Source organism: Pezoporus occidentalis, unplaced genomic scaffold (genome assembly GCF_034315485.1).
Source record: "Pezoporus occidentalis ecotype Australia unplaced genomic scaffold, CSIRO_AGI_Poc_V1 ctg150, whole genome shotgun sequence".
In the NCBI taxonomy this organism is placed as follows: Eukaryota; Metazoa; Chordata; class Aves; order Psittaciformes; family Psittacidae; genus Pezoporus; species Pezoporus occidentalis.
Window position 1 is genome coordinate 1,245,099 of NW_026913317.1, and position 19,092 is coordinate 1,264,190.

Consider the following 19,092-nt stretch of genomic DNA (forward strand, 5'->3'; position numbering starts at 1 on the left):
GAGCACCTAAGAAGCAAGAGATTGGCTGAAAAGATGGGATTTAAAAAGAAGCACACAAACAATGATTTCTGGATTACCAAGATTGATGTTTTCACATTTTCCATCTCCACCATGAGGGCTAAAATATTGCCTATTTTATTTTCACCTTTTAATTAAAAATCTAGACTATAGGTGTTTCTTGGTATAAAAACTACAAGATTGCAAGATTATAGCAGAAACATAAAAGTTGACAATAATGATTTGATACTGAATTTTCTTTTAAACTTCTTGCTCTTTTCATTATACTCACAATTCACATGCATGTCTTAGATCACTCATGTTCACATCTGTTATCTTAGCACTTCCAAATGGTAAGACACTTTCCTATCATTTCTATTACTAACCCTACCAATCAAGATACCTTAAATGAAACACTTAAAAATTGAGACTGTGAAGGAAACCCACTGCTAACTGTGAATTGAGTCATCTTCCCATTCCATATAAGAAAAGGAAAGACACTTCTTTTTCTCTTTTTTTTTTTAATACCATACATATTTTTTACACAGTAGAAGATGCTTTAAGGCTTGAAATAGTGTAATAAATCTCAATGTGATTTTAGTGCCCTGAAGAAGTTCGGTCATCACAAAACAAAACCTGGGTTTATGTAATTCAAATGAAGTACGACTAGTACTAAAACACAGTATTAATAACAAAACCAAAGGAAAAATTACCTAATCTTGTATTTCTTGAAAGCTGGTAACATTCAATTGAATTGAATTTTTGCAACCAGGCAGAAATTTTAAAAAATATTCCCATTATAATGAAATATACTTTCATATTTCCATATATATGGCCACAAAAATCCATAATACCCAAGAAAAGCCTGCTGGAAAAATGCTGAATGTTAGTATTAGGAAAATAATCATTTATGGACTAAAGGAAAAAATAAGTCAATCACTCTGTAATTACAAATCAATATTACATTCCTATATAAAAATATAGCAGTAGCAGAAATAAACCTGCTCTTAATAATGAGTTATTAGAAGTTGTACTCTAACTGTAAAGTATTAACAATACTGTATTACAGCTTGCACAGACCATTTATCAATTCTTTTGGTTACACTCAAGACAATCTTGCCAGACATAATTATGTCTTTTGCTTTTTAAAGAATATTCAAAATGGAAATATTATATAAACAGGTATTCCTGCAATCACTGTGAAATAAAAAATTTGAGAATCAAATATCAAAGTATAGCAGAATAACAGTCTCTGGGTTACAGTATTTGAACAAGATTAATCACAATCCTCTAGAATTTTGTAATCTCACATCCATAAACAGCACTTCCCTGAATCCATAAAAGTTACTATTTGTTGTGTAAGAAAATTTAAATTTTTATTGGTTAAAAAAATGTAAATAAAAGCCTAAAATAAGAGGTATTTTTAATTGTCCATTCACCATCTGTAACTATTATCTGCACTCTTAACAGCAAACACTTCATGTGATTACAGCCATAATGGTTATGCTGCAATAGCTCAGTTATTTTCATGAGCAATCCGGAGAGCAACAAACTAAAGAAAAGAAGCAGATTCTATTATTTTTGCATTACCAGAAACTTACTTGCTTAAAATCAAGCCAATAAACAAGTCTGTTATTCACATGTGTACCGGCCTAGCTCCTGAATTAGCCAGTAATGGACCAGAAACCCTTCATGACAGGCCCTGCATCCATCCAGGACAAAAATACAGTTCTCGTCTCAAAAGGTTCACACCTTTTTGCCTAAACAAATAAACAAAAAATACAACCACCTAAACTTGATGTCTCATTTACAGCATCTTATCCATGCTGTAATAAACTGCTGTGTTTATTCTTACATGATGCCAAGCACAAAGCAGATTACCCCAGTTTTATCAAGGGTAAACCTACCTAGTATTTATGTAAAGTCAGCACACGCAACTAAGGAATTAAAAGAGAAGGCTCTGATGCTACCTACCTCACAGCAGGATTTTTTACAGCCACTCTGTATGCAAGCCAAGGGAGACCAGATAGACACAAACAAACATGAAATCATAACTTCTGATGAGTGCCAGAGTTTGCAATTTCAGAAGCCCAAGAGTCACCAAGTACTGGTTTTATAGATATTACCTTTTTATAATATTATCATTGAAACACTGCCCAGAATTTTTATACACCAAGTTGCTCTAAATACCATGGTACTTCTGGAATCACAATTTCTAGACTTTAAGATTAAAAAGAAATGGTTTCAGAATGAGAACACTTCTTTCCTACCGGTCTTTCTCAGACCCTACACTGGATGCTTCACTGAAACCTACATTCTTTGTACTGAACTACCCAAGGCACATAGGTAGTATGAATGTGCGCAAGACTGGATTGTACAGGTCTGAGTCATTCACACAAGAAAAAAAAAAAAAAAGTAAAAAAATATATAGCCAAGGTTTACACATTTACATGCTTTAATAACGACTTTCACTAAACGCCTTCACTTTAAGATTTCTATACTCTTCTTTGACAGCTTCTTTTACAAAACTCTGTCTGGTCCCTTTAACTTAACTTTTTTTCACAGACATACATACACTAACAAGTTTCATACTTATGGAAAAACTGGGGAGGAGGCAGGGCAAAGTAGCTTTGGGATTCTGAGCTTTTTGGCTGTAACTTCTTTGTACTTGCAAGCTATAATCCTGTTACCATGTACGTATCATTGCAACTGTTAATGGGAACACAGTTCCTGTGGCAGAAGCCAGTCCAAGTCAAATCCCTCTTCATGGGTACAGCTGAGATAGCCAGTTCTCAAAACCAACTCTTTTCCTTTGAAACCTGCTTCTGGCAGCTGCATACCTCTTAAGTTTCTCTTCAGAGTGTTTTCTCCACTCCAGAAGTAGCTGCAGCTTTCTGTTGCTCTGGGCAATACTGGTTTGCATTTAGAAACCTCTCATCTACTTTTAATTATGGTCGGGCAAATAGGAAAAAAAAAATGGCATGTTTTGCTGGCCAAAGTACATCAATGCTGATACAGCAACACAGTCACAAACTTTTCGACAAGATGAAGTGACACAAACACAATCAAACTCCACAAATTACAGATCACTGGAAAAAAATTCAATCTCTCCAAAACTGAATGTTTCTTTTTTCTTTAAAAGTTTCTTTAAAAATTTTTAACCTTTTATTCCAATGTTATTTTAGAACAAAGTCCTGTGAAACATGAGGTTTCAGTGAGTACTTCAGAAAAGGGTTTCTCTCAGTCCAGTCCATTACAGGATAAGAACTGGCAGGGGCAGATTCCAGAAGCAAGAGGCACATTTGATGTTAGTGAGGAAAGCCAGCTGTATGGCTACAGAAAAAAAATCCTTTTTATGAAACTGGTGAGAATAAGCATGAAGGCTTATACACTGCACTCAAAATACTAATTTTGAGAGCATATTCACCTATTCTGGATTCATTCAGTTACTTCTCTCAAAAAAAAAAAGATCTAGAATTTACCTATTATTAGAATTTTCACAAGATTCTTGGATGAGTATTAAATACAGCTTTATGAATGCTTTTACAGTTCATTGCCACTTTTAATTTCAAAGCTATTCCAATGTTGCAATAAAAACAAGTGGACATAGTTAAGTATTTCACTACAACACAATCATTAAGAGGAAAAACAGAATAAATTGGAAGCTTTCTAAAAGATAATTATATCATCAGTCAAGTTTTATGTTTGAGCATTTCTATCTTATCTTCAAATAAAGGGAAAGGATGACAGTAATTGAAGGAGATGAGTAATATGGGTTACAATCGAAGTTATGAAATTTTCTGGAAAAAAAAAAAGTAAAGTATGTTAAAGTCTCAGAAGAGAGCAGACTTGGAGAGACTGCATAAACATTTGTATTAGTGATGATACTCATATGAATCTCAAACAAGGCAGCAGTAGCCTCAAAAGAACTGGAAACTAAGTTGTTCCTGAGGACTGCATAGATTTGGGGGTGAGAGGATGGAAGGGAATGCTACTTTTATTCTATAAATTTATTTTAAACACCAGTACATATAATATCCCTTCTGTCAGTGCAGTAATACACTGTTCTGGGACACTCTGGTTCTATTTTGGTACTTACCTAAATAGGTCAAAAAGTGATTAAAAGAAATTCTTAAAGCATGCTGATTTTTCTGAAAAAGGATACAGGTTATCCACATTTTCATGAAAACAAAGCTAGAAGAATGCCTACCATCTTCCACAGGCAATATGAAATTATCATTTTTGTTACATTCTTCAGGTTACAGAGCATACCAGGAGAATACATCCTCTCCCTTATGGATTATCACATCATAAACTTCCAATCTTTTCAATTTTGTATCAATACACTAGAGATGCTTGTAATGCAATCTCACAAAAACACTGTTCTGCATTCTTAGCAGATGATATCCAACTTTATCCATTTCCCACTTGGGCAGAAGAGGTGAGAGGTTTTTTGGTAATAAGGACAACAGTGGTTCAATCACTTCTGTATGATTATTCAGCAGTCCTTGGGAACAGCATACCTATAAGCTCAACCTTGAGTCCCAAGGTAAAGAACAAATCTTCAGAGCAAATGGGCAGCTAATACTTTTCACTCAAACTCTCATCTTCTCGTTATCATCACTTACCTGCAGTTCAAATGAAAAATACCAACTTCTTAGATTCAGCAAAACATATTCATGGATTTAGCAAAAAGCTCAAGATTTGCATTTAGTTTACAGCTGTTGCAATAGGCTTTGACTTGTGAGATAAGCAAATTAAATAATTAAATAAGAATGACATCTTCAATTCTACTGAAGCAGGCCTTGAAAAAAGATGTGTATTTCCAGATCTGCAGTTAAGACTTTATTGATAGTTGCATTGGAATTTTGGCAAATTCTTCAAGATTATTTTAGATTTCATTATGCTGCTTAACTCCAAATACAAAACTTAAATCCTTTTTGGTATATTTCAGTATACATTTCCAAAAAAAATAAAAAAGGTCAATATCTTAATTTAGGAGGAAACAGATCGACATTTTTCTTAGTTGAATTTTAATAATCTGACTGGTAGGGTTCCTGTTTGGCTGTTGGGAAACTGTCAAGGATACAGACAGATGATGGATTTATGGTGAAAGCAAAATTCTTTTTCTAGAAATACACTCAAGCACAAATTTACCAACTGCATCTTTGTTCCAACCAGTTCTAGGAGAGACTTCAGGATCTTATCCTGGAATTATTTTTTTCTGTTTCATCTTACAACAAAAAATATAGCTTTACAGAACAAAACAGATCCATCTTAGTATTCAGAAGCTTGATGTTTCGGTCCAGTAACAAAACTGAAAATTTTACTGTACCTTGCAAATACTTAACACATCAAAATAATGCAGTCGTTTCTTATTTCTAATTTGTTTTCTACAATTATAATTCCAATTATATATTCAAATTTACCACTAAAATTTTCCTGAACACCAAAATTAAAACACTTGAGAAGAAGTTATTTTTATTCCCGTATGGATTCTATTCTTCGATTCTATAAAAAAACAATATGAAAACTACTAGTCAGTACCAACTTGTAATCTGATACACAACCTCCCTGATTGTACCTTTATTTCCTATCAATATTTACAACACTATAAACATCTTTAATTCCAGACAACCAACACAGTGTTTTCAGCATTTTATTGGGAAAGATTTAACATGAAATCACATTCTTTTTATGGCTGCTTTCTTCTAACATAAAACCATGTACACATTCATATACCGGAAAGGAAGTTTACATGTACATATTATCTTCCTCTCCATGGCATTTTGTTACTGAATTTAATGAAATAGTTTGACAGACTAATTACAGTTTAAGTATCTATTTTCTACTTTCACCCAAATCTAACAGCAGGGTTTGGGGTTTTTTTTCCATCCTTACATAGTTTCGGCACTTATGAATATCTAATGCAATTGTTAGTGACTGATACCTGGAACAATCCCTCAGAACAGTGGCTTCAGATCAGTTTTTTCTTAATTTAGATGATTTTGACTACTTTAATACAAGTTTCTATAAAAAGGTGCGAAACCATCCCCATCTCTCTCCAAAATGCAACACGAACATGTAATACTTTCTGGCATTTTTCAGTGCAACAGCTACCAAGTGATTGCTCTCAGTGAAACTGGTCCTGGAACTTCCTGCAGTCCCACTGATGCAGACAGATTTCTATACTCTTTAAAAGCAAACAATGCTTCTTGAAGGCTTAAAAATCTACATCTAAGATTAGCATTTTGCAGATTAGCATTCATAAATAATGTTACATTTTATATTGTTATATGGTTTTAAAACCTGCTTGCAACCACAAAAATCAGATGAATAGTAGGCATCTATCTTTCTAATATAGTCTTTGAATGTGTTCATAGTAAATGTAAATGTTTATAGTAAATTCAAGATTCAGGAGGACGTAACTGAAGTTATCAACATTTATAATCCAGATTTATTCTAAATATGCTACTATGCCTATTTCTTCGTAGCAAGTTCCTGCTCCATTTCATTTAAATCAAGAATTTGCAAACCTTGATGTACCTTCCACATCTCCACAGAATTCCAAATCCTATTTATAATCAACTTCGCAATGTCTCATAAATAGCTAATTAAACAAAGTGAAAAGGGTCCAGCAGGTGGACAGGGAAATCAGAAAAGATACGGAAGAATCCTTTCCTGACCCACCTGTACAAGGGCATGAGCTGGCCTTCCTGCTTCTGGTCCTCTGTGACTTTCCCCGTGCTGTAACCAAATCAGTTTTCCCTGTATGAACCTTAATCAGCTCTCTCTTCTATTTCATACCACAGCCAGATTCAACATCTTTGATTCTCCAAGTTTGCACAAATCTCTCCACACTCAAAACTTTACCCTTATGTCACCCTGCAACTTCTTTTCCCCTGCCCAAGACTCTTTTCCTTCTATTTTTACTAATTGCCTTTATCATGTATTCCAACTTTCACCTTGCCTATCCTAATCAAGAGCCTTGTACAATCATGGTTTATATTAATTATGTTTAAATATGCAAAGCTTATTTTTCATTTCATGAGAATAACTTTTAAACTCCACCAACACTGAAAATTGTGTTGAACACACTAAGTCCTCCACTAAATAACTCCGCCACTAACATAAAAATGGCATTATTATTGCAAAGAGAGTCTTGATGGCATTATTGTTCAAAAGTTTGGGATTTTTACAATGCAGACCCAAATATGTATGTTACAGTGTATTACAGAAATGAAATGAATGTGCTATGCCTATGGCTTTCTCTTCTGATATCAGATACATAACTAATTGCACAAGACAATTTAGAGTGGATTAAGTTTTCCCTCACCTGCTTAAATCCTCTCATCCACTGAGGTTGTAAACATTACTTATTTAAGAAGCATTAAAGGTGTCAGTGGAAGTATTTTGTTTAGAATTGATTCTATTTTTTTTTTCAAAGGAAAAAACAGAAAGGAAAGATACAGTTATTAGCAGAGGAAATTGGAAGTGTGTGTTTAACAAGTAGAAGTTGTGGAAAGAACTCAAACCAGACAGAGACACATTAAAGTAACATGATTTCCACACAGGATTCATACTTTTTTCCTGTTTTTTCACAAATATGTATCAGGCTGCCAATTATCCTTAAACAGTAGCACCACAGTATAACATATGATCCAGAGAAATCTTTTAAATCATGACATTGGCAAATATAAGGGGGAGGGGAGGGGAGGTACTTAAATAAATACGTGCCCTGATTGTTACTTCATTTCATTCTAGCGTTTTCCTGGAAAAAGATTTCTTTTTTCTTTTCACTCAGAACACGGAATCAAGCAGTAAAAAAGGGAAATCCTCCAAGCAGCAATTCAATCTTAGATTTATACTTACAATTAGGTTTTGGGGTTTTATTATCAACAGTGTTATTATCTCAGTACTCCTGTCTTGAAAATGTAATACTGCTTCTGCATTTTTCCAAAAGAAACACAACATTCCTATAGTCTCTATAAACTTGCCTTAACTGCTGCTATAAACCTAAATTTCGATGAACTGAGAATAAGTACTGCTAAGCAAACTGTGGGCTCAGGCTCTGCCATCCATTCTCACAATGAGCAATACATTTCATCTGCAAGTATCGTCGGAGGTCTCACTCAGCATCAACAAAAGCAAGAGAATTTGGCCTGTTAGTGCGAGCAGCTTCCCACACTCACCTGCCACATTAAAAATAGTTACTACCCAAGATCTCGCTATACCATACTCCCACATACGGAGGCCTATGTAGTAGTAACTGCGTGCCACTTGCAGCAGCAACAAGAGTACTCAATTACAAACGGTATCTTACCTATAGCATACATAACATTCCATAGTGTATGCATATACATTACATATATGTACCTGTGGGCGTGCATCATCAATGTCATGCTTTAAGGTCTTGTACCTACCAGAATTTTAAATAAATAAATAAATAAAACAAAACAGCTTGAAGGTGAGAGAAAACTTAGAAAGGAAAAGTCAACTTGGTTTTATATACATGGGTTTTACTGTTAACGTTCAGAAAACACAGGAAAATCACACGCCCAGCACAAACACACTTAAGAAAATACTTGCACTTGATCCGTATATGCTCCTTCTACCTGAAATATCAAGCCTCTGTCTGACAACAACCCTGGTTTAAAAGCAAATTTTGACTTGCATACAAGAGAGACCCAGAAAAGACATAAACAAATACAATACAGAGTAACTTCCGCTGTGAACACACTGCCTTAAGTGACCATTTGCAAAATGATTTACGTGCAAAAAAGTATACATGTATGCAGACAAACTAACCATATCTGGTCCTCTGATTAGAAATCAATAAAGTATCTTTGTGGAGAAGATCTGGAGCTTGTTTCTCCCCTTCTGCAAACACATGATGACTCCTCAGCAATCTTTCAATTACTCACAACTATTTTAAAGCACTCTGAATAATCATACTGAAAAAATATACTTGATGACTGATAAATAAAACATTAGATGATACAGTAAGCATACAAGCCTGCGATTTGTTACCATATTAGTGTATGTATTGAACAACAAAAATAAGACTATATTTGCATTGTCAAAAGCAGTTTAAACAAATTGTTTCCAGGTGAACAATTTCCTTTTACATTTATTTCTACAATATTGCACTTACAGACAATTTGCAATAGAGTTTTAATAATTTTCAGAGGAATTTGGCCACACTGCAAAAAAAATGAGAAGCAGTATCCCAACCGCTAAACAGAGGTGCTGTGGCTGTGTAAATCTCCTTGTTGAAACAGTTCTGTGAAGGGAGACTGGTAAGGAAATCGTTTAACCCCCCCTCCCCTCCCCAAACCACAGTATTTTATCATTTTGCTAGTTGCTAGGGATCCGGGGTTTTAATTAAACGGTTGTATAATAAATCAATAACAACACATGACTAACACTACAGTAAAAATAGATTCCACTTTGTACAAGCTGCGGGATTTTGGTGGGAAATTATATTGAGGCTTCACAATCTCCGAGCACCATTAGAAGATAAAATTAATCAAGGACTACATTTGCTATCTTTTCACTATAAATAACAATTAAACTGCAGCATGTGTCACAGTTTCACAAAAAAAAAAAATAAATAAACACACTTGCCATTAGACTAAGCTCTTGAAGGAAAAGAGCTCAGCTAGGAGCGCTTCTCTTCAGACCCAGAGTCCACCAAACTGGGACAACATTTAGGAACAGAACTGCATTCGTCTTACAGCTCAGACTCCCATTTGTTTGTTTCAAGTAAAGATGAGGATTGATCCCTAAAACAGAAGCACTTTAAAGGTACCGTTATGTCACAGCATTACCTCCCAGGCTAAAAACACTAACATTAGCTCCGATTCCTGCTCCTTAAACTCTGCCGTGACTCCAGGTACAAGACTCTCAACCATGCAAAATCCACTTCTGCCTTCATCACATGCAAGGCTCTAGACACCAGCCAGGCAGAGACTGCCACAGCACATCCACACAATCACTTGACGCAAGAAGAAAATGCCACTAGGACTGCAAAATCTCTAAGACTGAGGGAGCCTATGCCTTCTACCATCACTGTGGCAAGAAAGCAACGTTGCCTTGTTGACCTGCAGAGGCCCTGTCAGAAACCGTGTGAGTAAAGGACAGAGGAAGAGGGCACGCCATGATATATATTACATGGAGTACAGAAGTCTCCCTTTCCTACTTGAAGCAAGCACAATAGCTGCTAAAGTAAATGGAGGTGGGGAACCAGGACACAAACTTAACAAGCAACAGCACTGATGGGGACCTGCGGCTCTGCAGACAGATACTGCATCGGGCAGGGTGCCGCCAGTCAGAGCTGCAAAGGGAACTGACAACAATTCTCCCCTCATCAGCACACAAGAAATCCTATCTTCTCTGGTCCTCTCAACCACAGCAACAGCCTTTTTTCCTGTGCACAGCCCTGGAGAAACAAAACTCCAAACCAGACAGCACAAGGCAATCCTGTACATCGCACCTGCTAAAAGCTAATGCCTCTGACTCCCTGTGCAGCGGCCATTGCACAACCAGAGACAACACATATTGGCAAAGCAAGACCAGCACGTAGGCTGCTAGCAAGGTGTATGAGCAAGAGCGAGGCTGCTACCGACTGCAGGCTACCTCACTGGTGTGAAACACTGAGGACTAAACCTTTCACAAGAATCTGTGATCACAATGGAAACTGGATTTACACCGAATTGTCTCTCTAAGGAAAGGAAGCTCGCAGCCAGTCTGCCAGTGAAAAAGACGGGACCTTCTACTTCAGCACCAGAAAGTGCAAGAGCAGCGAGTAACAGGAATTAGGATTCACAAAAGGTATTGAGAGAGCAACAGGAAAAACTGTCTCTGCCACAAGAAGAAAGGAGATGCCAGGGATAACCTCACACTGTGTAGCAACCTGCCACCTGACTGCAAAATGGACCATGTCAACAGATGATAGGAACAGACTCTACAGAAAACAGGCTTGCCATGAGTGCAGCTCATCAACCTGCAGAGGCTGAGACTTGTCTCATTCAAGCTTTGTCAATGTCGTGCTAACACAGATCCATTGCAGAAGCCAGGGAAGCCTCTGCAGACCTATGCGGTGTGCTCACAGGGATGTGTACGCCTGTCAGACACTAGTGTATGCACATGAAAGGCTTCTCCCTGCTCCAGACACAGTGATTTCCAGTGCAAGGCAGGAACCACCATTCACAAACAGAATCTCAGTAGGCGACGAAGATCGACACCCACCTCACACTTTCTCTATGCCTGCAAACCCTGTGTCTGGCGAAAGCCAGGCAGGAAAGAGGGTCCGCACTGATAGAAGAGGTCCCCCACTAACTGATCCCTTTCCTATTTTCTGGAGAAACGCTGCCCAGCCGTAGCAGTGCAATCACACTGTGCTCAGAGGCAGGGGTGCACCCCGTACCCCCCCCACACCAAACAACAATAACCCCCAGATTACCAACTCCACCACTGAGCACAAGAAACTGCGACACCACGGCACGAAGCGTAGCCGGGAATCCCGGGGGAGAGCTAGACCCCGCGATGCAAGTGCCAGACTTCCGCACATTCCTCTGCGGTCTCCAGGCAAGGGAGGGCCGGGAGCTGCAGGGACAGTCCCAGCCCGGAGCGGGACCCCACGGCGCAGCCCTCAGGTGCCCGCTCCCCAGCGCTGCCCCACCGAGAACGGAGATGTCAGAGACGGGGGGAAGCAGAGAGAGGGGTACCGAGGAGAAGCAGATGTCTGAAGCGGGGGGAGCCGGAGGGCAGGGTGCTCACCCCGGCGGGACACACACATACACACACACACGCACAAACACACCCCGCTTCATCCCCGAGCGCGCTGGCGCCCAGGCAACCCCGCCGCCGCCGCGCCGCCCGGCACCGGAGCGAGCCAACCTGTTTCCACACACACCCGAGAAAACAGCTCCGACCCCCAGCAGAGGCGGGCAGCAAGGCGGCCACCGCGACCCCTCCCCGGCTGCCTCCCTGCGGGGCTCCTCGCACCCCCCTCCCGCAGCCGTGGCCGCGCTGCGGCGGCCGTACCGTGGGCAGCAGCGGCTCCATCTGCGCCCCTTGGTCCTGGGTCTCCATGCGGCGGCGGGGCCGCGGCGGCGGCGGCGCCCTCCCCGCCGCCCGCCCGCCGGGGCGCGCTCCCGGGCGCTGCGGGAGCCGCTGGGCTGCGCTGGGCTCCGCGCGCCGCCGCGCTCCCTCCGCGGATCAGGTGGCGCGGAGGCAGGAAGCGCGCCAGTCACATGGCTCCGCGCCCCGGCGCGGGGGGAGGCACGAGCCGGATCCACCTGCGGGATGCGGCCGGGTCCAGCTGTTGCTGCCGCCCGGGAAGGGCGGCCGGGCCTCGGCCCTGCACGGCCGAGCCTGAGCACCGGGCCCACCGGAGCCGCTAGTGCCTCCACACGGCACCTTTGCTTGGGTCGGGGATGCCGGTCCCTACGGCCGAAAGGGGAGCGGGCTCCCTCACTGAGCCCGAGGGAGCGGAGGGACCGGACCCCCGAATCCCCGCAATAGCAAACCTGATCAGGACACGGCTTCCGAGTTTACCACTTCACATCAGGCTTCAGCCACGGTCTCCCCAGGGCTGTTGCTTAAGTGCACTCATGGACCAAGATTTGTTTCGGTCTAGTCGGCATCCGAAGTACACTGAAAACCAGTGATCTCTGCCTGGACGCTGCCAGGCTTTGGCACTTGAGACGCAGGCGGCATCTTCAAAACAGAGGGGTGTCTGTGATCTGAGCGGTTTTCCACTAAAATAACTCCACCATCCCCTTTTACCTGCAAGTTACAAACGCATACCCGATTACCATTTCCTGCTGGATACAGTTAATTCAATGGGAGTACTACCCCCTTCAACCAATTAAATCATCCAAGCCAGGTACACCTTTAACTTATCCTGGTCTGTCTGGCTCTATAACTCGACAGCTACATTCAGCCATACCAAAATCCCAACAAGCTACATGAACAATTGCCAAAGCCCACATCTGACTATCCAAATGAGCATAAAGATAGTTGAGCCCCCACACTACTTGTACTATTAAAGACAGGTGCAATGGTGCCTACCACAAGACAGCTGAGCTACAGAAGTTCTCATATTCATCACTTCCCAGCACATCTCCCAAAACAACATTCCCATCCACACCTGCGGGCAGAAGAATAAAAATGAGCAGAGACCTGACTAGGAAAACTGAGCTAAAAAGTAAATCTCTGTCTCCCTCTTCGCATTGATGGCCTTGCCAAAGCAGCAGGCCATCCCCTACATTTCTGATAGCCTTTGCGGTCTAAAAGTAGATCAACAAATAGTTTTTTCTAAATCTGATTGAATTTCATCTGCCATGATGCATATTCTTCAAGTCTTCTAAAGATTTTTCAGGTTGATTTATTTGTACATCAGTGTCCTGGGCTCAGCAGTAGCAGTCATTTTTTCTCCTTCTTAGTAGCTGGTGCAGCGCTGTGTTTTTGACTTTCGGCCTGGGAACAGCACTGATAACACTGATGTTTTAGTCTGACCAAGGACTTTCTGAGCCTCATGCTCTGCCAGGGAGGAGGGGAAGCCGGGAAGAAGCAGAGACAGGACACCTGACCCAAACTGACCAAAGAGGTATTCCATACCACAGCACGTCATGCCTGGGATGTAACTAGGAGGTACCCGGAAGGGCACTCACTGCTTGGTTGGGCTCAGTCAGTGGGTGGTATCGTATTCTCTTCCCTTGTTATTTCCCTTATCATTATTGGTGGTAGGGAAGAAGGGGGGGGGGGGGGCAGGGGGGAAATAGACTGAGTGGCTGACTTGCCAACAGGGTTTAAACCACGACAATCAGCCAGAAAGCTGAGGAGGTAGTATAAAGGAAAGAGAATTCAAGCTGGTTCTCACAAAGGAGCAGACTATTTTTCTGAGTCACAACTGAGAATCTGGTCTCAGTACCAAGTAATACATACATGTAACACTGTATAGAAAGACAAACAACACTGTGGTCCAGATTCTGGGGCAGAAGCCAGATGCATATTTTCATAATATGATTACTGACCTATGGTAATTAACATAGGAGGCCATTCAGGTCACTAGAGGTAAGGCTGTGTCAGCATTTATGTAGTAAAACCCTATTTGTAGGAGCTTATAATTAAGCTATAAAAGTCATTATAAAGCTGGGAAAGGAATGTGTTTAAAGAAAAAAAAAGATTTAAAGTGAATACACCACTTGTGAAACCAAAAACCTCCAGTGTACAGGCAGCAATTTCAATGAACATTAATATAAGCATCCTAAGTCTTCTCTGCCTAAATACCTCGAGCTTGTCCAAGAGCATTTTTTAATATCATACTGCAATACATCAAGCTCAATGGCATTTACACATCTTTCACTCCCCAAAAGATTCCCCAAACACCCTCATTCGCACATACACCTCTAAAAGCAAAGCCCAAGGACAAATCATATTTTACAAAGGCTGTGAGGAAGTGTATCAGCTTACTGTGCATGACACTGTTTCCCAACATTTCACAGCGAGAAACAGGATCAAGACCGCAAGCATCATTCACACAAGCTACAAGTGAGGTTATTGAATGGGCCAGCAAAAGAGAGTTAGGATCAGTGATGTGATCGCAAAGGTTCTTCGCCAGAGTGCTTTACAGTCAGGAGTTCACCATTATTGAATAATAGACAAAATATGGAAAAACTCTGTTAAATATTCTGTATTGTCCTGCTCCGCTCACGCAAAAACATCACAGACCTCCATAGCTACAAAGCCACAAATTAATAGCCAAAGTGCAAGCAAGTCATTCTTTTCAACAGCTGTGGCAGTACGAAGATCCGAAATGTTGAATTCAAAAGCTCTAAAGCTAAAGGCTTTCCAAATACAAAAGTGGAAGAACATAAAAGACTGAGCTGAAAGTTCTATTTTCAATCAAACGTGACTAAGCTACCAAATTTTTTTAGTAACTTCCTAGCTGTATATCACACCAAAGAGAGAACAAAGAGAAAGTAATATTTATTCTTCAATTGCTTATAATTGAATTTAAATTTAAAGTTGGCTTCTTTCACTGTTGCATCTGATTTGACCCATACTCCCAGACATGCCCAGTAATTTTCTCTTTTTCAGTATTACTCTATTACAGTAGTAATGCCCCTTCCCATCCCAAAAGAATTAGTTTTAAAACACAGAATCATGGAACGGTTTGGGTTTGATGGGATCTTAAAGATCACCTAGTTCTAATCCCCCTGGCATGGGCAGGGATGCCTTCCACTGTACCAGGTCATGAGCCAGAGCAGGCTTTAGCATCAAGCTGGAACTACACAACTAGATGATATTTTCAAGCTTTTGTACATGAAGATTAAGGAAAAAAAAGTAAGAGGAGTTTCTCAAGTTATCAAGAATTCAAGAAACTTGAAAACAAGAAGAGCGGTTGTTCTGAAATCATGACATGCAGATACACGTAAGTTTTAAGATTTTAAGAATACTTAGGATATGCTATTGGAATAGATACTTTTGTGACATGTTTATGTCAGACTCTAATTTTGTCTTTATATATATCTCTAGTGCATTATATAGCAAGGGCTTCTACATTTAGTTTTACAATAATAAAGCTCATATAGCAAACTTCAGTAGGAAAAAGGGGAAACATTTTTCTCATTCAATAACGTTCTGAATTGAAGTTAGAAACTGACCATATCCCTTTCTGGTGTCATCTTTCAGAAGAAAACAAAGATAGAAAAGTTGACACTTATTCTTCTCCTTCCTAAAACTGCCTCTTATCCCTTTGGCCTGCAGCAAGCCAGTAATGCACGTGTTTTGCAGAATGATGATTAATGCTTTAAACCCACTTAACAGAGGTTTCATTCCTTAAAATGTATTCTCAAAGGGTATGTTTTATATATAAGGAGAAATACATTGAGAAGGCTCAGCGCATTCTCAAAGTAGTTTGGAAGGATATATAGCATAGACTTTGGAGGCATGTGGCATATACCTACCTATCTGGGTTTGACATTAAAGTGGTCAGGGATGTAAATAATTCCCACTGGCTTACACAGCACAGACACAGCTCTGTATATACAAAAATAGACATAAGATACAGCTCCAAAATGAAGACCTAAAAATTACAGCGTTCAAGCTCATGAGAGATCTTGCAATACTTGCCTTATTATGTCTTTGTAATGTAAGTTCTAGTTTCTTACCTAAAGACTTCTCCCTAATTATTAAGAGTGACAGGTAATTCCTCCACCTAAGTTCCAAGAAGGTATTCTGATATAATAAACAATGTTAATTGTATATGTATATTTTAAATATAAATATAAATAAGCTGTCACAGAAGCCTAGGATGACTTATTGACCCAATCCCACTCACATTTTTACTGTCATACCTTTCTGTCAGTTTCCATTTTGTCATCAAAATAAAGCTATGATTTAAAATAAATTTCTCTAAATACAATTTCTCTATTCATGTTCTAGGAAGACATCCTGGGTGTTGGCTGTTCTCCCAGTTTAGCCATAAAATATGTTACTCTACCAGGATGGGAGAGGTGGGGGAGAACTGCTGCTGAACAAGAATGAACTCTTGATTTCCACATAGTAGTCAGTTCACAAAACTGATCACGAGAACCACTTACTTTAAAATGTCCCCATAATAGAAGTATGCTTGAAACCTACTTCACTCATTTACATCTATGTCCAATTCTCTTACCATGTTCTTAATTCCAAAAAGAACCTGCACTCTGTCAGACTTAACAAGGTTGCCAGCAGATTTTAGAAGCACAGTGAATAATTTCACACAGTTTTCAAAATCAGAAAGGACTAGGGTGAGATCAGTTTGCCCTCTCTTGATTCTTGCCTAAGGTCGAGCCTCAAATACACTGGTAAATAAAATACATGCACAATACACATTAATTTGAATGCTCATATTGTGCATGTTTATCATAGAAAATATTTCTTTAATGTAGGGAAATCTTTTTTTGAAAACTGCAGGTTATTTTTAGCTTGTTACAGGTATTTCTCTTTCAAGTAAAATTGCAAATTAATTTCTAAGCTTTAGAGGGAAAAGAAATCACCAAGCAGCCACAATCCTTTTCATTTATGGTACAAGAATGAAATAGTAATGGGTGGCCCTCTCAAACTGCATTTTATATTAATAGAAGTGAACTACCTCGATATCAAAAGAAACATCCCATCAATATAACCTATTCCAAAGAATTTTTTTTCCTGGCATTAGAAAAACTGTTCTGACAAGAAGGTAACAAAGCAGAGTGGGAAGCAGCAGAAATTCTGGCAGCAGTTTTTCCTCTCTCCATTCTTCCCCCTGTCTGAAAATAAATAACCGTCTGGATCATTGTGTTGCCTTTGTGACAGGTGGTACTCAGTTATGTTTCTCATTTCATTGGAAAGCAGTAATGGCTCTTTCTTATGCTAATATACTCTGTCTGAAATTATTTGACTCTAAGTTAATTCATTTGAAATCTGATCCAAAAAGGTTCAGGATATATGCTTTGATTGTGACATAATCTCTTTTTTAATACTGGCATCAGAAGGAAAAAAAAAAGTATTCTAATAATTGTCTCACTAATATAACCTCTCACATTCTTCAGCCAAAGAAAGTAATGCCAATGAAATATGTCTGAGTCCACAAGCCCAATCCTACAACTCCTGTAACAGACAATCTGTGTTGCTAAAGAGCACCAAATATTCAGTTGTTTCCTTAATTTTCCCCACAAGGTATCACCTACCAAAGGCTATGAATTTTATGGTATTCTTATTCTAAGATGGGCCTTTGAATTTTGCTACTTGCTAAGTTAATATTAGAAAATACTATTTTAAAATCTAAATAATTAAGAGTTGTTAAAGACTCTAACTAATAAAATAATACAATACATAAAATGAATCAATACATTAGCCGGCTAATTACTAAGATAGCTACCCTTTCTAGGCTTGTTTTTCAGGTGAAAGAAATTCCTCAAACATGTCGATTTAATCCAACTTTCTAAATAAAATACATTGAATCAGGCCCTGATTAGTCACTGACCTAAATAATCCCTGAGAAAGATTAAGATGCCTTAATTTAAAACCTGCAAGGGAAGAATAATACGCTGTTTGCTCAGTTATTCCAGCAGCAAACTATAACTAAATGTGTATCTTGCAGACATAAGACAACATTTGCCTAGACTGAACTTCAGGTCCTTGGATCTTGTTATGTCTCATTTCCAGCCCAAGAAGACCTCTATTTTCTCAATACAGGCAGGTTCTATATTAATACTTCTCTTCCTTTATAGTGCTTTTAATTCCTTACTGCAGAGGAAGACTTTGCACCACTGTCATGGCTCTTCTGACCTATTCCGATTTGCACAGGAGCACCACAATATTCCAAAACTTGGCTTAACAATGTAGCACTCAGGAGACAGGCTATGTGCCTTTGACCTTTGGATCATCTCCTGTTTTCCACATCATGAAACACGATCATTCCCTTAAGCACTGAAGCACAAGGAGAGCTCCTAGCAGGGGAATCTACAGGGTCAGATAATAGTTAGAGGGAAAGATGGATAAGACTGTCTGTGATTTTATTTGTTTGTGATACTTCAAATTTGCAAATACATACTAAAGTCAATATTATGAAGTGCATGTACCTTTTACCTTCTAAATCCTAATCACATCCTCTGTCACTTGCCTTAGACTATAAGCACTTCAGCAGGGGGTCTGTCAGCCTCTATAGCAGACCAAACAAATCATGCGGCCTGTGATCAAGCAAAAGGCACAGAACTTCAGCTTTTCCCAGAGATATTCATGTAACTATAAAAGAACTATTCCTCGAGACATGTACAGTTTACAAACAGTAATATTTTGTACATACATCTAAGACACCAGGGCTATGTATTTTAATCCCAGAAACAGAAGCACTAAGCTGTGAGAACTAGACTGATCTGCACTCAAGCCATGTGGGTCCTTGAAGCAGTGCAGAGTTTGTGTGGTGTTGTGCCTGAGCTGTTAGATTTGGACAGGGAAATTACACAGATCTTTAGCTTTGTCTCACCCGACTAAAAAGTTAAAACTGCATTATCTGGAATACCAGAACAGTATTTAGTTAATGTGGTGTCATAGTCATCA

General features: G+C 39.4%; 1 protein-coding gene across 2 annotated transcripts in view; it reads right to left on the reverse strand.

Moving 5' to 3' along the window:
- Nucleotides 1-12,204, reverse strand: part of SLC4A10 (solute carrier family 4 member 10) — a 151,148-nt gene extending 138,944 nt beyond the window's left edge. The window contains exon 1 of one of the 2 annotated variants that reach the window (XM_062611058.1): nt 12,046-12,204. Coding sequence is in view for 1 of the 2 variants with exons in the window: in XM_062611056.1 (XP_062467040.1) it covers nt 12,046-12,093 (48 nt within the window). In the remaining variant the exon portion in view is untranslated. The remainder of the gene's footprint in view (nt 1-12,045) is intronic. The other variant, XM_062611056.1, reaches the window with a different exon arrangement.
- Between the last annotated feature and the right edge of the window lie 6,888 nt (nt 12,205-19,092).